The sequence below is a fragment of the Paramisgurnus dabryanus genome, chromosome 3 (assembly GCF_030506205.2).
Source record: "Paramisgurnus dabryanus chromosome 3, PD_genome_1.1, whole genome shotgun sequence".
In the NCBI taxonomy this organism is placed as follows: Eukaryota; Metazoa; Chordata; class Actinopteri; order Cypriniformes; family Cobitidae; genus Paramisgurnus; species Paramisgurnus dabryanus.
The window spans coordinates 27698302-27721291 of NC_133339.1; the positions used below are offsets into that span (position 1 = coordinate 27698302).

Sequence of the window (22990 nt, forward strand, 5' to 3'; positions counted from 1 at the left end):
TCTTTGAATTTTAGTGAATTGCAGTAGTCCAGCCTCTTACAGATGAATCAGAATTCAGTGGCAAGAGTGGTCTCATTTGTAAGTCGTTTTGGACAAAGGAGTCTGCTAAATGACCAAATGTAAATGTAACTTTCACATGGCATCTTTAGGTTATAAAAACATAAAAAATTCAAATCCATAATTTGATTTTTAAAGATTTAAAAAAACAGATTAAGACTACTGTCATTTATGTTGTTATACTTGGGACGTTGTCACTGAACCTTTTTTAAAACAGCTGTAAAATGTTTTGGCCCTGTTCGATTTTTGTTGGCTTAAAATAATGGAAAGTTTTTCATAAGATCCCCTATGTTGGTTAATGTGTTAGCATGAAAGGAGCTTGATGCTGTCGGGAGAACAAGCAACAGCCGATTTTGATGGCTTATGTTTGTTTCCCATCACAGAAAACCACCACAGGTTTATCAACGCCATCAAAAGTCTTATTTTGTTTTTGTTTGTTTGTTGATCATGAAGTACAAAGCAGATGAGGAAAACTTGGATTCTGTGTGAATGCAATGCACCGCCATTGTTGTTTACAGTGGGTGGAATGGTGCGCTGTGATTTGTTCTGCGGATTTATTGCATTCTGCAGAGAAGGAGGACTGCCGTTTATCACGTTTTGGGAAAAAGGGAGAGAATAACAAGACAGATATTGGATTTTGCATAAAATTAGGAATTTACTTTCTAATTCTGACCTGCACAGTAAAGAATTTCAGTAGAAATTACAGTATTACTGGGTTTTACTGGCAACAGTTTGTTCAAAGTTAAATGAACATAAAAATTTTTCAGTCTTTATCTTCTACAGTTACTGGCAACCAGCTGCATAATTACAGCAAATTTTTTACAGTGTGATACAATATATTGCAAATTTAGCAGAGTTAAAATTACGGTGTTAATGGAAATATAAAGAGTTCGGAGTTAATTTAACACTGGATTGAGTTAAAACTATTTTATTTAACTCTATAAAAATAAAGAGTTGGTGTCAAAACAGAGTGTTACCACTTTTTTTAAAAATCAACTCCTACAGTGTTGTGTTAGTAGAGTTTGTTAACTCCTAGGGTGTTAAATAGAGAAGACCTCCCCCTTTTTACAGCACACACTGAACCGTGTTTTTGGATGATGCACTTTAAGCAGAAGGTCATCTCTTTCACTGTAAATGGTAAGTAAATGTTCAATAAATACAATTTTGATCAATTACATATGAGAGTTGTGGGGTGTTATGTTTTATATTGCTGTTAGTATCAAGTTTAACATCAAGAGTCATGTGTTATTGTCATTATATGAATGCAGCAGTTGAGTTTAGCTTAGCCTCAGATGGAGCAATTCATACTCGTACAATGATTTTGGAAGTTTTTTTGTTGTTGTTTTTTTTGCTTTATACGTTGTTTAAGTTTAAAATATATATTTTTAAATCCATTAATATGTGCAGGAGATTAGCTTTGGGGACTTTGGAGGAGCACAGAAATAGGCCTACATGAAAATTTCTTCAGCAATTTTATAACAAAGTGAGTATTTTGTGCAAAACATAAATGTATAACTATTTTCAAAGTAGTTTGTAATGTGTTCTGTATGTGAATTCTGTAATGCATTTTGTATTGTTTTTTTAATAATGAATGTTTCCCTTTTATTTTTGTTTTATTAACAGAAAAGTTCAATATCTAGTCCGAAGATCTGACCTAGGATCATATCACCTCCTTACAGCTAATGGTTCATCATATTCTGCTGTTATTATGTGAAGACCAACATGGATTTTGGATTGAAATGAAGTCAAACTTGTTTGTATGAACTGAAGCATCCCATAAACTGTGTTTATAAATATCTGTACTGTTGTTATACATTGGAAATGTGCTTTTTAGTTGTCTCGGATGTTAATATATGTTAATTTAATGAACACTTAAATGCATGATACATTGAGAACAATTTTTCTGTCATAAATAAATGTTGATCAGATGACATAAAAAAAAAATCCTTAACAGTTTTATAATGATAATGATCGATTATACTGCTGTATTGTTACATTAAAAAAACTGTTTAAAAATAAAGTTTTTTGTCCCAAAAGTACCGTATGTTTCTGTCTATTTACCATGTTTACACCATAGTATTAAAAAATATAACACTACATTGGAGTTAACAAATTACACCCAGGGAGTTAATTTGTAACAAATAAAAAAAATTTAACGCTTATCAGTGTAAATTTATAGTTAGATTTTTAACTCTGTATTGTGTCAATTGCTAACACTTTAAAAGAGTCAATGTGCCAACACTTTCAAAAGTGTTAAAATAACTCTATTGGGAGTGGACCCCATGAGACACTTTTAAAGTGTTGAAATTAACTCTTATAGAGTTATTCTGAGGTTCCAGATTTTGCTGTGTACTGATTTTGGCGGTAACCAATTTTTTTAAGTGCCGTTTATTGCGTTTTGGAACCAAACACATCATTTACATAGATTATACTTAATTCCTTTATTTTTTGATTAATAAAATATTCTTCAATTTCCATTTAAAAAGTTATAAATTTCGCAAAGGAGGACTTTCAGCACTTTGTTTGAACAGCAACTCAGCGACCCCCGGTCCGCAATTTTTTTTTGAAGCTGAATCCGGTCCGCAGTGTAAAAAACGGCCACTCGATGCCCAACCCTCCCCCCGACTTGGAGGTCAAGACAGCAGTCTCATACAATAAGTAAAAATGAGACAACATAGCTGTCTGAGAACAATCATTTTGGCCATTCGCATAAGCTTCTGCCAGGAAGTCCTGACACTCACTGCAGCAGGACACAAAATACTGCAGATCATTCGCTTTAGGACATCAGACTAACACACCTCACACCCAAATCCAACCACATAAAAAACACACGTCAAAATATGGCTCGTCATGTCAAAAAAACGTGTTTGGCGTGTCATGTGATCCATGTGCATCATGCATCTTGTCAAAATAAGTGCCTGCTGCACAAGCGTCTAAAGGTGACATAGAGTTTGCCAGAAACTCGCTTAATTTAATGTTTAATCTATGTACTCTTAAAGAGCACCAATTATTCGATTCACAATTTTACATTTCCTTTGGTGTTCAAGTGTGTATTAGTTCATGTTAACCAGCCGCCACTGTCACTGTTAGTGAGTTTTTCTGACACACTTTATGGCACACGACACAACAAACACATATTTTGAATTCGCGTTCCTCCGAAGAGAAGTCATCAGTCGCCACTGAACAGTGACTTGTCTAGTTGCTGGTTGCAGCATAACCAGAGACTTCTGAGGAAACCGTAATTATCATGATTTCTAATTCATATTTTATACAGGTGGACAAAATGCAGCAGCACCTGAGAGGAGCGGCCACTCACTGTCTTCCTGTAGATCTGACAACAGGGGCATTGCACGTGCCCCAGTGTAAATCTTTTGTGCCCCAGTGTAAATCTCAAGTTTAAATTTTAGCAGTTTTCATTTACAAAGATAATCGCCGCAAAAACGGATCTATATGCAATGTAGTTATGTTTGTTACAATGCAATGTAGTTTTTTTATGCAGTTATGTTAGTCACACTTGTAAAAGCGCTGCAACAGTCACCCACAGTCGCATAAAAAGTCCAGGTGGCGCCACGTGATTGAGTTAGCTTATAAAAACATGACGAAACTAAAGTAAGTTTTTATATAATAATGATAATCTTATTTTGACTCGACATGAATGTTTTGTGCAAAGCATGGAAAGGGAAGCAGAAAGGAGAGATGATGAGTTTAAGGGAGGTAAGACAAACTACATCCTTCCTCACCCAGTCAGTTCTCAAACATAAGAGGAAAAATCTCAGGAAACCCTTTGTCAAGTCTATTAAATTGTTGCTGAAAAATCACGTGTATGTGATATACTGTTCTGTATTTTCAGATTTGAAATTAATATTTAGTTCACTAGCTTTAGGACACTACATAAACAGTTAGCATTAACTATGAATTTTCAGTTTTATTTTATGCATGTTGTGCTTTTTACTTTAATGTGTAAAATATATTGAATATATAGCGGAAAGTGGTGAGGCTATGTACATGTAGGCTACTAGTAAAACTGTTACAAAACACGTTTATGCTTAAAGCGTTTTTACTACTTCATAGGTCTTTATCCATGAACACACTGGGAGCAAAATAAAAACTGCTGACAGAAAACATTTTAGGAACGTTAACATGGCCAAATAGATCAACAATGTTATCACTGATCATTTTAAGAATGTTTTGAGAAAATGTTATCCTATCTTTTAGGAGAACACTGGAAACCCAAATAAAACTTCCCACTAAAAACATTTTACAAATGTTAGGGTTGCCAGTGTATAAACAAGTGTTATCAATGTGAATGTTTTGAGAAAATGCTGGGAACAAAAATAAAACTACTCGCTAAAACATTTTAAGAATATTTTGTACAATTTTCTGACAAAAGTATAATTAAACATTTGTTCCAGGAAGAATCAAAGCTATTCTTCCAGTCCAGGGTATATACCTAAGGTTTCCAGTCATAAAGCTACATCCTTAGTATTACAGACCTTTCATTCTCCTCCTTGAGACAGCGAAATCTCTGAGATTAGATGTATTAGTCCCTGTTAGGAGGAATATATTAGAAGGGTTTTTTGAGGAAAGGATCTGACCAATTACTGGTCTGTTTTGGATCAATCTGCCTCTAAACAAACCATCAGTAAATGGATTGTAGAGGCTATTTTTTTAGCATACAAGGTGCATGAAATGCCTTTCCTATCAGAGCGCATTTTACAAGGAGAAATAGCTTCCTCTTAGGGTGTTCTGCCCCACACACCTCCATAAGATATACCATACTGTAGTTAGGACCTCTCGTCCTCACCTGGATCTCAAGTTCTTATGTATTGAGCTGTGTGTGACACCTTCACACCAGGACAGACACAACTCGTTATGGGATAGTGCCCATTTTGCTCCCTATTATGTCATTTCATGATGCAGTGTTCAGTTCCCTCAAAAGGGAATGTCTTGGGTACGAATATAACCTCCCTGTTCTTTGAGATAGGAGCCGCTGCAGTCTCATTGCCATAATGCCTGTAGCACTCGTTTTATTTATCTATTTGACCTCTCTATTTATACCTTCCAGTTCCACCGTCAGTCATGATGTCATCTCTCGTCGCCATAAAAGACAGACTAGTTTCACACATTATTCAGGCATGTGCATGCTGACAGTGTTCCCCCATAGTGTTTTCTCAGGATCTTGACTTAATTTTAAAATTTTCTCAAGATAACAACAGTTGTTTTCTCGTAATGTAGACATAAAAAAGTTGTATTCATGTGATTTGTAATGGATAGAATGTGCTGTTTTGAATAGAGACAGCAAAACCAAATTTAGCGAAATTAGCATGGATAAACAAAAATTTGTGATTACGAGAAATCTTTTTATGTTAATATGTTATGTCATGATCATAAGAAAACAAGAAAGCAAAAATAATACTATTACATGGCCTATATAGGCTTCCGTAGAATTGACTATGTAATTGGCATAATACATATATCTGACAAAGAAGTTATGTTTGAATTTATTCTGCATTACTCTAAAATTATTGACTTTAGTAGATTAAGTTCAGTCCAAGTTACCGTAAATTTATATTCAAGTTTAGTAACAGCCTAAAATCCTATCCAGCTGGAGCATTGAGGAAGGCCAGTTGTGAATTTTTGAGCTCCGGCTAACACGTGGTACTGTAGCCTACTTGGATTGTGAAGACGAATGATGGGAATTTCCATTTGGAGCAACAAAGTGTAGTTTAAAAGGTCTCAATGGGGTAAGCCTCAACCTCAGATTATTTGAATGTTATTCTATTTGTGAACACAGAAAACTATGACATTATTACATAATCAGAGAGGGTTTTATTATGAATACATTCAGAAATATAATCTCATTGTTAGACGTTTTAGCAGATGCTGTGACAGAAGGGTTTAAGAGTTAAAGAAATAAAATATGTCTACTTATATTTTAGCATTTTTTTATTTCCAGCAACTGCATATATTCAGAAATATAATCTCACACAGCAAAATCACTAGTGTTAAATGTACACTGCTGGTGTTTATATGAGTAACACCAGACCTAGTGGTCCCCATAAATACACCAGCAGTGTTGATTTAACACTGGTGATTTTGTTAGAAGTTTTAGTAAATGCTAAAGAAGAGTTAAAGAAGAGTTAAATGCCTATAGAAGTAAAATATATCCTGTCTTCTCATATTTTTTTTTTTCATTTTTCTTATTTCCAGCGACCTCCAACCTTTCCTTTACCATGGACTTTTTTACTGTAAAAAGAGAAAGATGTGAAACATTAGCACAGTTGATACATGATTTTGACTCTTTGGTCAGATAATCTTGGTTGTTAATGTTAACTTAAAAATTTGTTTTAAAAGTTAAATTGGTCAAAATTAGAGAGTTATAGAAATATATCTGAAAAGTGACATGAAAATAACAGACTTATTAGAGAATACACTCTTAGAAAGGATTTACACATCTTTGTGCATTAAGCTTTTAACACATTGGGCTCTATCATACACCCAGCACAATGCAGTGCAATGCGCACCGCAAGTGTCTTTTGCTAGTTTCAACCCTGTGCAATGATCATTTTCACGTTTAGCGCCACGATGTTTAAATAGCAAATGCATTTGTGCCCAATTTCGCGCCCATGGGCGTTCTGGTCTGAAAACGAGGTGTGTACAGGCGCATTGTTGGCGGGTTGCTATTTTTTCTAAAGTCAATGGCGCAATATGTTTTTTGTTATTTAAAGAGTGCGTTAGTAATATGCGCCTATACGAGACGACAACGGGGGTTGATTATCACATACATGGATGCGCAGCAACACAAAAATGCTTTTAAATATGAAAAATTAGCAATTTAAATGTAAAAGATTATTACTGAGTCTCTTGGACATAAATGAGGACCAATTATGAGACGTTAGAAGGCGTAAAGAGCTGCTTCACCGGTAAGTAAATAAATGCTTTGCTTTAAAAAAAATTAATCTATTGTAAATGTTTTTAAATGCTACCCCACGATTTTTCTATGTGATGACTGTACCTGCGGATATGATGAGATGAGAACTGTTTTTAAGTAATGCTTTAAAAAAAACATGGTGCTGTCTGAGTGCTGAAACAGCTGAAAAAGCTCCTGTTTGTTACAAATAAAGTATTTTTAGAGTTCAAACCTTTTCTTGCATATTTGCAAATTATTTTATGAGATTACAATGATTATGTAGGATATCAATAAATTTACAGCAATACAAAAGCCTGCTAAAGAAAACGGCTCTTGAAGGTTTTAATCCAAAAAATAACAATTTCAATAAAAATGAAAAACACAATGTTTTAATATTTATCTTAAACTGGTTGTCTTCTACCTTCACTTAGTTTTTCAGTTTACAAAGTCCATCATCCAAATGGATTAGACATTGTGTCAGCGCAACTGGTTTTTAAAGGGGATGAGTGCTGAGACTCTCATTGGTTTATTGCACATTACGCCCAAAATACTCCCATTACTCATTACAAGAATAGGAACAAACATTTTCGACTGTGCGATTGGCGCATAAACCATTTTTCCTGTTGTTAAATGAGCAAAAGTGGAATTGGACAAGCCCGTTTAGACCGTGCGCTTAGACAATGCGCTTAGATCGTTAAAATAGGGCCCTTTATGTGTAATTTTAACACATTATGTGTCATTTTGTGTTGATTTTGTGTTAAAATAAAACACATGTTGTGTTAAAAGTAACACAAAATGTGTTGTTTCAATAATAACACAGAGATGGGTGGATTCCAGGACAACGCATTTAGTGTGTTGTCCCAGAATCAACACTAATGTGTTGTTTTTAACACATCCGTTCTAAGAATGTATGTGACCCTGCCTGTACTGACTAATGCCATGTCAAAGATTGAAATCAGTCAGTAAAATTAAACTTTGATGCTCCAAAGACTTCATACTGGATTTCGCAGACAAGGTCACATATGCATGTTTTGATACTTACTTACATTTCAAAAACATATTTAAAATATTTGCTGTGCTATCTTAAACGTTTGTTCAAATATTGTTGTCAGCATTCATTTTATTTCACAAAACAAGCATTACATGTAAACTAACAATTCGGTTCTGTAACAGTTTATCCATTAATAGGCTATTAAGTTAGGCATTTCCTTTTAAGTTATACTAATCTGTTTATAAGTTTGTGGGACTTACAACTTCTGAGCATGAGAAATCCTGTTCAGCAGAACAACAATCTGTTGTGAAATAATGAAAGTATATGTCATTAAAAAGTAGTAAAAGTTGTTGCCCAACTTTTACTAAAAACATGACTTATATAATTTAAAATAGTATTTTTACCAGACCTTGCACTTCTACATTTTAAAATAATATTTTCCACACACCTCATACTTCTGTCTTTTCATTTGATCCAACAGATCAAATTTCTCTGACTCAAGCTGGTAAATCCAGTTCCACATTTCCTGAGCTCGCTGCCTGTGGAAAATTAAAGCAGCATAACCAGGAAAGTGAACAGAGGTCTTATTCATGCTGCTATTAAGTGAAAAAGACCAACATCTGTACAGTCACATCACATAAATCATACTGACTTAAATGCATTGAAAAAAAAAGATTTTTATTAGACATACTAGGTATATTCATAAAGCAGCATTGTCAGCAAAGTGAACATGACACATGCAACAGGTCTATGTATGCTGCTCTTAAGAAAGAAAGACCAACATTTGTACATAATGACCTAAATACATGACTAAATTCATGCTTGGACCCCTTAAATACAAAAAATTCTACTATACATACATATACTGTATATTCTTTGTAATATTTACAATAAAATATGTATGTGAATATGTGTTTACCTTAAGCCATCCTCTCGCAGGTTTTCAATGCCAAGAGGACTGCGCCTCTCTGCAAGAGTCTTCCTCTTGATCTCTCGTCCCGTCAAACGTTTCCCTCTTCTCTGCTCTGCCTATAACACAACCACATATAGAAAATATATAAAACATTGTATGTACAATGTTGAATGCAAATGGTAAAACACTAATTTAGAGTAGGTACACTATACCTTAGCTAAGAAGCCTCCAAAGTTGGCCCCCATATTGGAAAGAACCTTTTTCTTTTTGGCTTCATCTTCTGCTCTTTTCTTAGCCTCCTCATCCTCTTTCCTCTGACGCTCTTCCTAATTCACAGAATATGGAAAGTGAAAGAGTGCAATAATACATTAAATGTCTGGGTGATCTTTGATCGCACAGCATCTCTTCCACTATGCAAGCAAAACAGTGACCATTGAGAGCAGTGGCGGCCGGTGACTTTTCTTCCGAAGGGTGCGAAATCAAAATATGTGTTCATTTCAAAAAAAGAACATCATGGCAAAACAAAATGAAGACTTTGGAGTGGCCTTGTCAAAGTCCTGACCTCAATCCTATTGAGATGCTGTGGCATGACCTAAAAAGGCAATTCATGCCGAAAACCCTCCAATGTGGCTTAATTACAACAATTCTGCAAAGATAAGAGGGCCAAAGTTCCTCCACAGCGCTCTAACAGACTTATTGCAAGTTATCGCAAATGCTTGCGAGTCATGAACACTGAAATTAAACATGAACACTTTTGTGACTTTTTGAATGAGTCGTTGTTGCACTATTGGGGTAATTTTGGTCAGTCGGCCAGTAGAGAAGGTTCACTACTGTTCCATGTTTGTGGAGTCCCAAGGCTTTATAACCTTTTCCAGACTGATAGATCTCAATTACTTTCTTTATCACTTGGTCCTGAATTTCTTTGGATCTCAACATTATGTATAGTTTTTAAGGATCTTTTGGTCTACTTCACATTGTCAGTCAGGTCCTATTTAAGTGATTTCTTGATTGCGAACAGGTGTAGCAGTAATCAGGCATGGGTGTGACTAGAGAAAAACACTGTATTTTGACATTACGCATGATGCACATAGGTTCACTTGATGCGCCGAACACATATTTTGACATGACAAACCACACACATGACGGGCTACATACACGTTTTGACGAGCTTCGCATTGTGCACCCTCAAAACAAAGTCATCGGCCACCACTGATTAAAAGCATGAAGTGTTAGTCTTTATTTGGTTGCATGAGTGCATCATCCAGGTACTTAAAATGTATGTATTCTTGTCAGAAAAATCAATGTGAACACACTACTCATATTATTATCCTAAAAGTATGCAATTTGGGATGCACCTCTTTGCCACATTTTTATAATGTACTTTTCTGTATGAACAAAACTCTAGTATACACTCAACTAAAGGATTATTAGGAACACCATACTAATACTGTGTTTGAGCTCCTGTTCCACCACATCCCAAAGATGCTCTATTGGGTTGAGATCTGGTGACTGTGGGGCCCATTTTAGTACAGCGAACTCATAGACCTTTTACGCACTTCCGCATTTTTCGACTGGAAATACGTCAACAAAGTGTATGGCAACTTCCTGTTATCGTAGCGGCAGATACGAAAAATAGCAGAGTCAACGAGTCGCCGTTTCTGTAGTGTTCAAGGCTGTTCGTCTTCCAACCAGAAACAGCCGTACCTTTATAATAGTTTATAATAGTATATAATAGTAACAGTAAGTGAAAAAAAGTGCCGCAGCAAGAAGAGTGAACACGCAAGAACGGGAAACGTTTGACCAACCGGCATTCTGTCTATATTAAAACCTCCAGTTTGTGAGGCTCCTCACTCTCTCTCATTGACCTGAAGCATCTACCTCTCACTACTACCTGTCCCTGTAGTATATTTGTTACTTAAACCGCATGTAGCAAGGAAACATTGCATGTTATCTCATATAGAAATACACAACTTTGCAGCAGACTGCTAGTAACATTTACCTAGTACAGCAGCTACACCAAATTACTGGTTGTTATGTTAACCTCATGTCATCTCACTTAAACATAACTTACACACGACATATTCACTGCGATGTCTTAAATCTTATATTACAAATTCACAACCCCTAGATTTACAATTAACGTAAACGGAGTTATAGCCGGTTTTGTAGCTAAAGCTTACCTTGATAATTGTGGATAAACTCCGCGCGGAAGAGTTTATATCCCTTATCCAGTTTGTTCCCTTTAGTGGACGAATGTATACCCACACTCTTCACCACATCGGCGCTGGTGAACTTCGGTAGACAAGTTAGGAAAGTCGGAAACACTCTAGCTGCCATTTCTCCACCAACAACAAAGCTTATACCGGAATTGCGTTTACCCGTTGTTTACGTATTTCCGGTTTTTGCGTAAATGGTCTATTGTCACCAATTTGAAATGATTCGAGCTTTGTGACATGGCGCATTATCCTGCTGGAAGTAGCCATCAGAGGATGGGTACATGGGGGTCATTAAGGGATGGACATGGTCAGAAACAATGCTCAGGTAGGCCGTGGCATTTAAACAATGCCCAATTGGCACTAAGGGGCCTAAAGTGTGCCATGAAAACATCCCCCACACCATTACACCACCACCACCAGCCTGCACAGTGGTAACAAGCCATGATGGATCCATGTTCTCATTCTGTTTACGTCAAATTCTGACTCCACCATCTGAATGTCTCAACAGAAATCGAGACTCATCAGACCAGGCAAACATTTTTTCCAGTCTTCAACTGGCCAATTTTGGTGAGCTTGTGCAAATTGTAGCCTCTTTTTCCTATTTGTAGTGGAGATGAGTGGTACCCGGTGGGGTCTTCTGCTGTTGTAGCCCATCCACCTCAAGGTTGTGTGTGTTGTGGCTTCACAAATGCTTTGCTGCATACCTCGGTTGTAACGAGTGGTTATTTCAGTCAAAGTTGCTCTTCTATCAGCTTGAATCAGTCGGCCCATTCTCCTCTGACCTCTAGCATCAACAAGGCATTTTTCGCCCACAGGACTGCCGCATACTGGATGTTTTTCCATTTTCACACCATTATTTGTAAACACTAGAAATGGTTGTGTGTGAAAATCCCAGTAACTGAGCAGATTGTGAAACACTCAGACCGGCCCATCTGGCACAAACAACCATGCCACACTCAAAATTGCTTAAATCACCTTTCTTTCCCATTCCGACATTCAGTTTGGAGTTCAGGAGTTTTTCTTGACCAGGACCACACCCCTAAATGCATTGAAGCAACTGCTATGTGATTGGTTTATTAGATGATTGCATTCATGAGAAATTGAACAGGTGTTCCTAATAATCCTTTAAGTGAGTGTATGTGTCACTTCAATAAAAAAATATTCACACACATTTTGAATGCATCTGTGTGCTTTACTAACTATGTTTTAGTTCATTTACCGCAATCCTTGTCTGTCTATCTCTTTCTTTTTCTGCTCTAACACGCTGTTGTTCTGCTCGCTCTGAACGTCGCTTTTCCTTAGAAAGATAAGGAGAGAAACAGGATGAACTGTGGGCACAGAACATTTAAAACTAAACAAATAAAGGGGCAGTTTCCCAGACATGGTTTAAATTAATTAAGGACTAATATAACTATACTAATATAACTATACTTAGTTATATTAGACATTTAAGTAGTTTTTTATAAACAAACCCTACAAAAAACAATACTGATGGGCATATTCAGATAAAACTTATGCACTAATATATGTCATACGTCAACAAACTACTAAATAACGCAGCTCAAAGGTGCATTTTATTCTGGGAATAGGATATGCCCTGTCTGGAAAACAGCCCCAAAATAAATAAATGATTAAATAACAGTACATAAATCAAGAAAATGAATGTTGGCAAATGGTGAGCAAATAGCTTACAATTCTGTCCTTAAGAAAAATCAGTTCTTCCTCCTCCTTCTTCCTCTGCTCAAAGTGGACATCAATTAAAGTCTGTAATTCTAGGAAGTCCTTCTCCATTCTTTTCCGGTGTATATCCTAAAAGAGATCTTTCTTCCTTATTTGAACTAAAGATACAATTTAATTATCATAAAATGCAAAATACAAACACAGTAAAAATGAGCAAACTCTTTTGATTTATAAAGCATTTACAAATTGTTACGTTCAAAGAAGTATTTTGATTAATGTTAATTAAATTGAGTTGATATGATGTTTCTTTTCTTTCCGTTTACGCCCTTCGTTTACACGCAAATAGAGAACTCGCCTCTGAATCCCATTCTTTCTAAAAACTCTGGCAAAAGTGGAGATTTGGAAAATCTTCGGTTACACGGTTGCATATAAACTGAGAAAAACGGATGTTTAGGCAGCCAACGTCACAGAATGCACAGAGCCCGCACCTACATCAAAAGTGCAACCTTGTTCAAAAGAGGAACAGGAAGTGACTTGTTGCTGTTTTTCGGGATTCTGATTGGCTTACGTGGGCTTGAGCTTCTCGTTACACCACACCTAGAGGTTTGGCATGCTTTTGACGGCATGTATACATGTGTACGTGTCTATGAACACCATTCTGAAAACTAACATGTGTGCACAAAGTTATTTTTGAAACCGGAGAGGTTAAAATTGATGAAAATAGCCGCTCACATGTAAACGTAGTCTCAGCTTCTCTGTAGGTGTGCGCTGACGAGGTTTTATTTTATTTTAGTATTTTATCTTTTACTGTGCAAGTGATTTGTTTCTCTGGTGTAAAGCACATTGGTCAACAGGCGTTGTAGAAATAGTGCTATATAAATATAATTGGCATTGAAATGTTTGTGACTCCGGGTCTGAAGAATTTAATAAAATGTTTAATTGACAGCGGCAAGGGGTAAGCCTAATTAAAACATAATACATTTTATTTCAGTTTTTAACACACACTCTAAAAAATGGGTGCTAAATAGCACTAAAAGCTTGTAATCATTGGGGAACCATTTTTAGTGCTATATAGCACCTATAAAGCACCTATGAAGAACCATCATCCGGGGGTAATATAGCACCACTATAGCACCAGATATGGTTCTATATAGCACAATATGGTTCTACACAGGTACTACATAGGTGCTATATGGCACTTAAAATGGTTCCCCTATGATAACAAGCCAATGAACCACTTTTAGTGCTATTTAGCAACGTTTGTTTTTAGAGTGCACCTCTTTCAAATCATCAGCTCTTTAACAAAAAGCTCCGTGAACTGAACTGGGCACGTTACATAAGAGTGGTACAAAAGTGCAGTATCATGTATCTTTGCTACACCATAGCTCAATTTGTTATTTAGAAAAGATCTAAATGGCTTCCTTGGTTTTTCTTTCACAAACAGAAAAACTGGGCACTTACATCAAAATCTACCCGCTCACCCTCTGGAATTTTTGGAGGTGCCAGTTGGGGAGCCACGGGTCTATGAGAGACAGGGCGATAAAAAGCCAAAAAATCTCAGCAATAACTACTTGAAAATCCTGAACATGTCTGTGGTTGTCTGAATGCTTACTTGGGACGTGGTCTTTCCTCCTCTAAAAGATAAAGGGGACATAGAAGAGAAAAACGAAAACAGGAAACTCTTGTAAAAAATTTGACCATCCATCAGTACCCACACATCTGCCTTCTGGCACACTCATACTGAACTGCAGTCTAACTTGAAACTTCTCACATTTTTAATGAGCATCTGGGATCAATCTTTAAATGGGGCTAGTCTTTCTGAAGCAACATGAAATGAAAGGACATGATTGTGAATTATCTACTGTGAATGATTACACGCCAACATGGGGAAATTACAATGTTTTTAGGTCAGTGATATGGTTGTATATAACAGTTTTTTTGTTCAGATATCATGACAGTAGTGCTAAAATGTTGTCTGTTTTAAAAAAGTGGATTTCAGAAGTATAACATATTTACAAACACCGAATCAACTCTTTTTTATATTATATTATTCTGATATTTTAATTTGGACGGAAAATTGTTTCATGCGCGTTTATAACAAACCAGATTTGTTGTGAATGGGCGATTAGGCTTATTGAAGTATTCATACAGAAACACTGTACATTGACTGAAAAGATTAATTTGCGTATAAATGAATGAAACAGACAGACTCGTAAAATAAAGCAGACACGCAAGTCGAGAGAAAAATGTAAATGGCTGCTCCCATCTGTAAGCATGCAGTCAACATGTCATTATGCAGCATTTCTGGTAGACACATGAAGGAGAGACATAAGGCTAAAAAGAAAGATGAGCAGAACATGGGATGATGCAGTTATACAGAACTCAGGGATAAAGGTCAAGAGTTAAAGGAAACACTTTTACTGAAAAGTTTTTCGCCTACCCTCACCTTCATCCTGAGTCTCATCTGATGAATACAATAGTGAAAGTGAAAGAACACAGGAACACATTAGCTATGAATACAGATGGGGAGTTTGATAAAGATGAAGATCAAATATCAGTGAATGAGACATTATTTGGCAGATATTGTCAGAGTGTGATTTATAACAGCCATTAGCTAAATGCTGACCGAAAGAGCCATTTCCCATTGGGAAGGTGAGATCATATCATCCATTACTGCTGTTCGCATCAAGTTTAAGACAAAAATGAATGTCTTGTTCATGTCAACCTTGATGACATAATGTCTGCGAGGCTTGTTTACCAACAAAACTGAATTATATGTCCTTCCAAACATTTAGACATAAAGCGGCCATAAAATAAGGTAAACTTAACCCCTATTTTATATTAATGGCAGATATGCTCTTTCTATACAGAAAATACTTTTGCTCAGTTTCGTACAGCATGTAACCAGACATACACTGTAAAAAATGTCTGTAGAAATTACAGTATTACTGGGTATTAATGGCAACTAGCTGCCAGTAACTAACTGTAGATTTTACATTTATGTTATTTACTGGCAACAGTTTGTTCAATGTTAAATGAACATGAAACATTTTCATTCTTTATCTTCTACAGTAAGTTACTGGCAACCAGCTGCATAATTACAGTAATTTTTTACAGTATACAAAACACACCATATTAATAAACATGCGCTTATGGGAAGCAATATTGTGTCTACAATGAAGCAAGTCTAACTACGTGATATTTATTGAATACTGCACTCTGCTGCTAAACAAAATGCCAATAGCAATATAAATGAAACATAAAACATCATACCATACATGTTTTCATTTTGGTTTTCCATGCTATGCTGATTATGCATGCCTTTTTTAAGAAGATTAATTAAGTACCTTGATATTCGCTGTAGTCTTGCTGATCTGTAATGTAAGTCAAAGAAACAGAATTTGGGGAAGAAAGATGAAAATAAGCTCAGACACAAATCTATCTAAATGTATTTAAAAATATGAGGAAGTCTTTAAACATTTAGCTTACTGTATACTAATCATGATTTCTGGCTGGTATTTGTTTCAATGTTCTTTCAGTGGACACTGTATTAGACTACATGTTCTGTCTATATTAGATAATTGTGAGTACACATTTATTATTTTACCTGTTCCAGCTTCCTCTGTAGCTTCCTCCTCTTCCTCTGTTTCTCACAAATACATAAGCAATAATGACATGATGATGGGTGAAAAAATTTCTGATAGTAAATGCTTCTGTTGCATAAGGAAATGCAAGCTTTTCTGCCATTATTAATCCTGTGCTTTGCTCTCTCTCTCTCTCTCCCTCATTCTCTTCACCTCTCACTCTAAGAGTCACGTTGCTACTTTTAGGACCAACTTTGTTATTGATAGTTATTTTTTTGTGTGGTGTGTGTAATGATCCTGCCTCTCTTGTTCTTGCTTTTTCCAGTTTTTTGTTTCAGGGTCATGGGAGTGCCATGTTACGTGTGGCTGCACATGGCCATAGTTTGTTTTTGTGTGCCATGTGCTTACCTGTCTTAACTCTCTACCCCACCTCCTCATTAATTATCTTGTTATTGGTTCATGCCCCATTCATGAGGACTGTTGCCCTCTTGATTTCTCCCCTATTTAATGCCCTTGTGTTTTCTAACTTTTTTGTGCTTGGTCTATCAAGTCTATTAATGCCAGGTCAAGTTTATTGTGGAGTTTATTTTAAGTGCAGTTTAGTCTAGTCTGTTTTGTTTAAATAAACCTTTTGTCCCAAACTGCATCTGGGTTCTGCTTGCAAAATCATGACAGTTTTGTATTTCTGTAACCATAATACCGCCAACTGATCTGACGAAAATTCCATGGAATAGTCGCAGAATATTTTGCTCATTTATCAGTGTCATTGTCACTTTTTGTATTTTTCCATGGCCATACCACAGACTTTTTTTTCTGTGTCATGGTCACAGATTGGTTACTCTGCTTTTTCCTATTTTCAAACCATTGTCGCTTCGGTTTAGGGTTAGATTTACATAAAATGACATCCCTGCCTAAACCCAACTCTAACAGCAGGCGACAATAGTTTAAATATCTGAAAATCTAAAAATAATCTAAAAAAAATGTATAAACCAATGCTTAAAGTGACATCCTAACGCAGACACAAAATCTAACTGTGAACCGAAGCGACAATGATTTGAAAATTGGAAAAAGCAGTAGAGTAACCAATCCGTGACAATGACATGGAAAAGAAAGTCCGTGGTACCAGTTTTTTCTGTTCAATGTGTTTTAGTCATAATGTGTTTAATAAAGGAATTGTTTCTTTAATCTGCTTTTGTATCTCTTGAATTGAGAGCTCCTTTTCGCAGGCTGGCTTCCCCATGCATTATAGGGTGTAATTTTACTAAAGGTGTTACGTTTGCTGTGTTATTTGCAGTGAATGTTGAGTGTGTTCTTGATTGGTGTTTGTTTTTTATAGATTTGTGTGCCAGCCCGCTTTCTGTAATGGAAGAACGTAGCAGGAATGTTAACTTTTCTTTTTTATCTCCGGTCACATGAGCAATGACGATCTGTTGAGTTGGTTTTAAATGATATTGTGCCAAAATTTAGTCAATAAATTATCCTGTTTGTATGGAAAATCCCAACTCTTTCTAAGTGCATTGGACTGGATTGGTAATTTTTTTCATTATTTCGGATGGTGAAGTCATAACTGTTTACTCGCTTGCCAGATGCACTAGTGGTTGAATGAACTGTGAGCCAGTAAAAACATAAAATATGTTATAACCAGAAATAACCAGCCTGGGAAAATCAGAAGCAATTTGAAGGCTTGAACATAAAGTCGCATATACTCACCCTCTGCTTGTTCTCTAAAAGACATAGTAGAAAGAGGAAAGAAGTCAACACAAAAGTTCTGCACGTGTCTTTTGTGTTAAGTTTTTATAATAGTAACAGTAATGGTCAGAAATTGTAATAAAAACAAAAAAATGAATTACTTACTCATATTCCTCCTCTATGTCAGACATGTTGAACTAAAGCAGAAAGAAAACAACAGAACCACCTGTTATGACATCTTGTTTAAAAGTCATTTAGAGAGCAGAAAAAAGTGCCAAGTCCTAAGTAGCACGAGATCTAAATGTGCCATTGTTCTAAAGTGCTGACAACCATCTGATCTGAATGCTTTACAGCAAGACTGATGTGGTGAGAACAGGTGGGAATGTAGAGACATAAAAGAAAAAAACGTATAGAGTTTCTGACAGTTTTCTATTGCTTCAATTCTACCATTCATTTTGCGCTTTTCTGTTGTTAATGGCACTTTTTTGTCATCCGTGAATAAGTGGTTACTACTTTCTGGTTAGCTGTTACTATATACTCATGCCATTGGTTCCAAACCCTGTTCTTGGAGGCACATCAAAACCACACATTTTCCAACTCTTCCTATTCAAATAAACCTTAACCCACTCTTTTGCAGACTTAAAAATGGGACACAAGATGTGTGACGCATCCAAAATGTGCACTGTTGGTGTCCCTCCAGGTTAAAAAAATGTGTAAAGTACTTATTAAAGTACATTTTCCAAGAGAATCTGATTTATCATACAGTGGCTGTCACCACCCCCCTCATACTAAACTGTCCCCGGAAAGACTGTCCATCTGAAGCCAGCAACCTTTCAACAGTTTACCCTGCTGTCACTGTACTAATGAGATTCTCAGCATCTGAAGGGCATTATAGTCTAGCTAAATTCTGCATGACGCGATAGACAAATCAATCTACAAATAGAAGATGATCTCTCCTCGGATGACCCGTGTTCAAGGACAAGTCCAGGGGGAGATGTAAAAGTAATATTGAGATGGGATATGTGGCAGATAAAGAGGGGATTGCGGGGATTTAAAACGTTAAGGCTGTCAAAGTATTAACCATGGAACATTAACCGTGTGAAGTTAATTTTAGCCAAGAATGATGGGGGAGAATACACGAGCCAAAACAAATCTTTGCTGTTAAGACAGTAAATGTTATTAACTGTGTTATTAATAGAGTGGTTAGATCGTCGTCTAGGGCAGTGATTTACAGTCTTTTCTCTTCGGTGCTAACCCCCACCCTGACACCCCAAAAATATATAAAATATATTTTATATATGTGATTTTAAGCATATGATTTTTAAAGAACTTAAAAAAAGTTTTTTATAAAATGTGTAGTGGAAAGTTTTATGCATCTTTAATTGAGTTGGCATACCAGGTTGGCATACTAGAGCACAACTGAACAAAACAACAGGCAACCGACATCATCATGATTCATGCCTCATGATGAAACCCTTGTGTGTTAACACATAATAGCAAATGTATTATTTGATCCTAAAACACACACAAACACACACAATTTGTTCCCTACAGCAAACTTTAAAAGATGGTCAATTGAACAAATATTTTAGTTTTGTATATAATTTTCTAAATTAATGTTACTGTTATTAATATTGTACAGTCTGACCACTATAGACTCTTACTTTTATATTTATGTATTTGACAGACGTGTACTTTACAAAGTATGCCTAGTTTGCTTATTAGTATGTTAGTATGGCAATAAAATCAGTTTTTGCAATGTATGCCCAATGCTCTACTATCCGAGTTGCAGGAATCTTTAACAAATGATAAAAACAGACTGGTGAGATGGTTATGATTTATGGGTATTACTTTCTGCAGAAAAATGCTTTTATGTTCCATTAAGAAATAAAGAATAAATTACTTTACCTTTTAATGAAGTTAGGATGGATTTCTATGGAAAGATGGAAGACAGGGGCCCACAAAGGCTTTCAATGACAGAAGAGTCCCAGTGAATTAATGGGGGGCAGTGGGGTGTCTTTATATGAGCACAGTGACAGATGGAGGGTGTTAGCAGCTACGGCATACTACCATGGATGGATTAGAAATGAACCCTGGGACAGAAAGATGACCACCATGAGGGATTAGGGGAGACAGGGGAATGATCTCACACAACAAAGACAAGGATATAAAAAGAGATAGAAAAAACAAAGGGACAGTAGTGGACAAAAATAGCACAGGGGACTTAGATACCGTTCTTCCTAGAATACATATTTTCTATCTTACATCATAAGGTAATGGGTAAAGCATCTCTTATATATGTAGATGACGGTGGTGATTTTAAAAGGAGAAATCAGACCTTTTCCATGTTTAAGTGCTATAATCGGGTCTCCAGTGTTTGTATCAAACTAGAAAATGTGAAAAAACAAAAGCCCAATAACTTAGTTTTGGTAAACCATTCTCTGCAAGCATGTGGAAAAAATAGCTCATTGAAATTTGGCTCCCCTTCTGATGTCAGAAGGGGATAATACCGCCCTTTAATCTGCACTATCCAACCACTGCAGGTGCCATTTAGTGCAGATATCAGATCATTTGCATTTAAAAACCCCAAAAACTGCACATTTTTGCTCACACCTACAAAGTGGCAATTTTAACATGCTATAATAAATTATCTATATGATATTTTGAGCTAGAACTTTACATACGCACTCTGGAGACACCAAAGTGTTATTGGACGTCTTAAACAAGTCCTGTGAAATGTCCCCTTTAGATTAAAAAAAAATGCAGGTTGTCATCCTTTCTGCAGACAAGGTACAGTTTTCCATAATTATATAAGTCACTGTTGTTATTTAAGAAAATATTCAATATACCCAAGCAATGGAGTAGTTCTTCTTAGTCGTTTAGCTTTAAATGTGTAGTGTGGTTTTTGACTCTTGCATTTGGCTCTGCTGAAATGCAAAGTATAATGTAACCATGCCAAGTGTCATGCCAGACTGAAATCCTGGCACAGTTCTGTGTTCATAATATCTACTACACAGAATGTCCTTTCAGGGCAGTGGTATACCGTAAACCATTGGCATAACTTAAATCTCAATTTCCTGAAACTGATTTATATATCCACTCTAACAAATAGACTGTAGTGTAATGTAATTGTAAAGTAATGTACTACCGAGTTAGTGTAATGTCTGGGCAATGTTCTGCCAGGAAGCCCAGGGTCCAGCCATTCATGTGCATGTTATCTGTAGATTGCAAGTACACTGTTTAATAGCAATACTTTTTCCCTGGTAGAGGTGGCCTTTTAGAACCTAATAATGCACCAGACTGCACACATTTGTTCAGGAAATGTTTGAAAAATATGAGGAAGAGGTATTGCCCTGGTCTTCAAACTCTCCAGACCTTAGTCCAAGCAAGCATGTGTGGTATGCAGGGATTAAAGTGAAAAAAATTCTTCTGACTGAAATTTTTTTCAGGCCAAGTCATATTCCTTTAACTTACACTTTATGTAGGCGAGACCAATAACATTTTAAGGGGAGATTTTTTTGCCATTAATTCCATATTAAAGTCTCCTGTAGAATATAGGTAGCTGTAGTTTACAGGGAATTTCAGATTAAGGCGAAACAGCTAAATAACTCACTATATAAAAAGAAAACATGAATATCACCACCTTTAATGAATCTTTTATTAATTATTAATTAATAAATTGTAAATGTATTAATTTGAGCATTTACTAATATTTTTTTTAAATAAAAGTTGAAACTGTTAACATTAGTGAATGCACCATGAACTACCGTCAATTACTGTAATGACATAAACAAGAATGCTTATATACTCTATATTTTCATTGTTTGTTCATGTTATATAATGCATTTACTAATGTAAACAAATACAACTTTTTCATATCATATTATTCAGTACACAAACAAATAATCCAGGGTCTGTTCTGTTCACAAAACAGCTTACAGTCACAGCTCTTATACAGTAACGTTATGTATGAATATAAATCCTAAACGAGTAACTCGAGTACAATAAGCACATTCTGTAACCATAGTGAAAGATGTAAAATGAATGACTGTACCTTTATCAACAAATTATTATGTTACAATAGAGGCAGCGCTGATGTGCTATTTTGTGCGCAATGTTTCTGCTGTTTACTTTCTCCTAAGACCTAAATGGCCGTGTTTATATGAGGATGTTTGCATTTTTGACGCATATGTTTATTTAAGGCCAATAAAGCGGCAAAAATACTCACACAATGAGAAGCGAATGCGCGACTTTGCGTGCCCATCTGACACAGAAACAGCGGCCGCATTTTGCACTGTTGTTTGACTTTGAATGGCTTAAATCACTTGTTTTTAAACTGTGGTGCTTAAATATGTGTACAAATGTTAAGTTTTTGTGACCACACGCAAATGCAACTGCAAGAACCGACATGTGGTTGACATCAAAGTCCCGCGAGAGCATTTCGGAAGCAGTCTCCTCTTATGATTCCTCGAATCGCTCTCACGGGATTTGGATGTCATCTGCCTCCTGGTTCTTGTGGCGCCACATGAAGTTTACCCACGAGTTTAACAAACCCGTTGTATCAGCCACTGGTTAGATCAGCAGTCAAAAACGGGACGCGGGTGATCACGTACGGGGGAAATCATTTACCCCCAAAATACAGCACCCCTAGTCATACTGTGCAAAGACACGCAAGTTACCTGGCTTTTTGGTTTTCTTAGCCCACGAACTGAAAGCCTTGCCAATCTTCATAATTTCGCTAAGTCAATCTCCAGGTCTTTTACACCTTTATCGATCTCCAAAACATCGGAGCCTCCTGCATTAAAAGTTTGTCCATGCTAGCTGAAATAAAGTTTTACCTCAGCTTAACGTGATACAGCCAGAAAACCCGGAGTGGATCCGGTGCGTGGTGGTTACAGAACGCTTACAGTGGAGAGAGGAACGTGATTTGGCTCCACTCCAGGCTTTGAT

The 22990-nt window shown here is 36.3% G+C and overlaps 1 protein-coding gene across 3 annotated transcripts; it reads right to left on the reverse strand.

The window, feature by feature from the left end:
• Positions 1-5863: 5863 nt before the first annotated feature.
• Positions 5864-20100, reverse strand: tnnt1 (troponin T type 1 (skeletal, slow)). 3 transcript variants are annotated; one of them, XM_065274058.2, is made up of 15 exons: positions 19949-20100; positions 18206-18237; positions 18062-18075; positions 16375-16410; positions 16115-16141; positions 15214-15231; positions 14380-14401; positions 14229-14289; positions 12780-12896; positions 12307-12384; positions 9084-9197; positions 8878-8987; positions 8407-8497; positions 8219-8259; positions 5864-6303 (listed from the first exon to the last, which is right to left on the reverse strand). In XM_065274058.2, exons 2-15 carry the CDS (start codon positions 18229-18231, stop codon positions 6258-6260), a joined length of 801 nt encoding a protein of 266 aa, XP_065130130.2. In that variant the 5' UTR covers positions 18232-18237; positions 19949-20100; the 3' UTR covers positions 5864-6257. The 3 variants fall into 3 exon arrangements, with proteins under 3 accessions (XP_065130130.2, XP_065130128.2, XP_065130131.1); XM_065274056.2 differs by having other exon boundaries at positions 15208-15231; XM_065274059.2 differs by lacking the exon at positions 15214-15231.
• Positions 20101-22990: the final 2890 nt, after the last annotated feature.

Coding starts and splice junctions, on each gene's coding strand:
- tnnt1 (XM_065274056.2), bottom strand. CDS start 18,231: ATGTCTGACATAGAGGAGGAATATGA. Junction 14,290..14,379: donor GAGGAAAGACCACGTCCCAA/GTAAGCATTCAG, acceptor TGTCTCTCATAG/ACCCGTGGCTCCCCAACTGG. Junction 8,260..8,406: donor TGAAAAGACAGAAGTATGAG/GTGTGTGGAAAA, acceptor ATTTCACAACAG/ATTGTTGTTCTGCTGAACAG.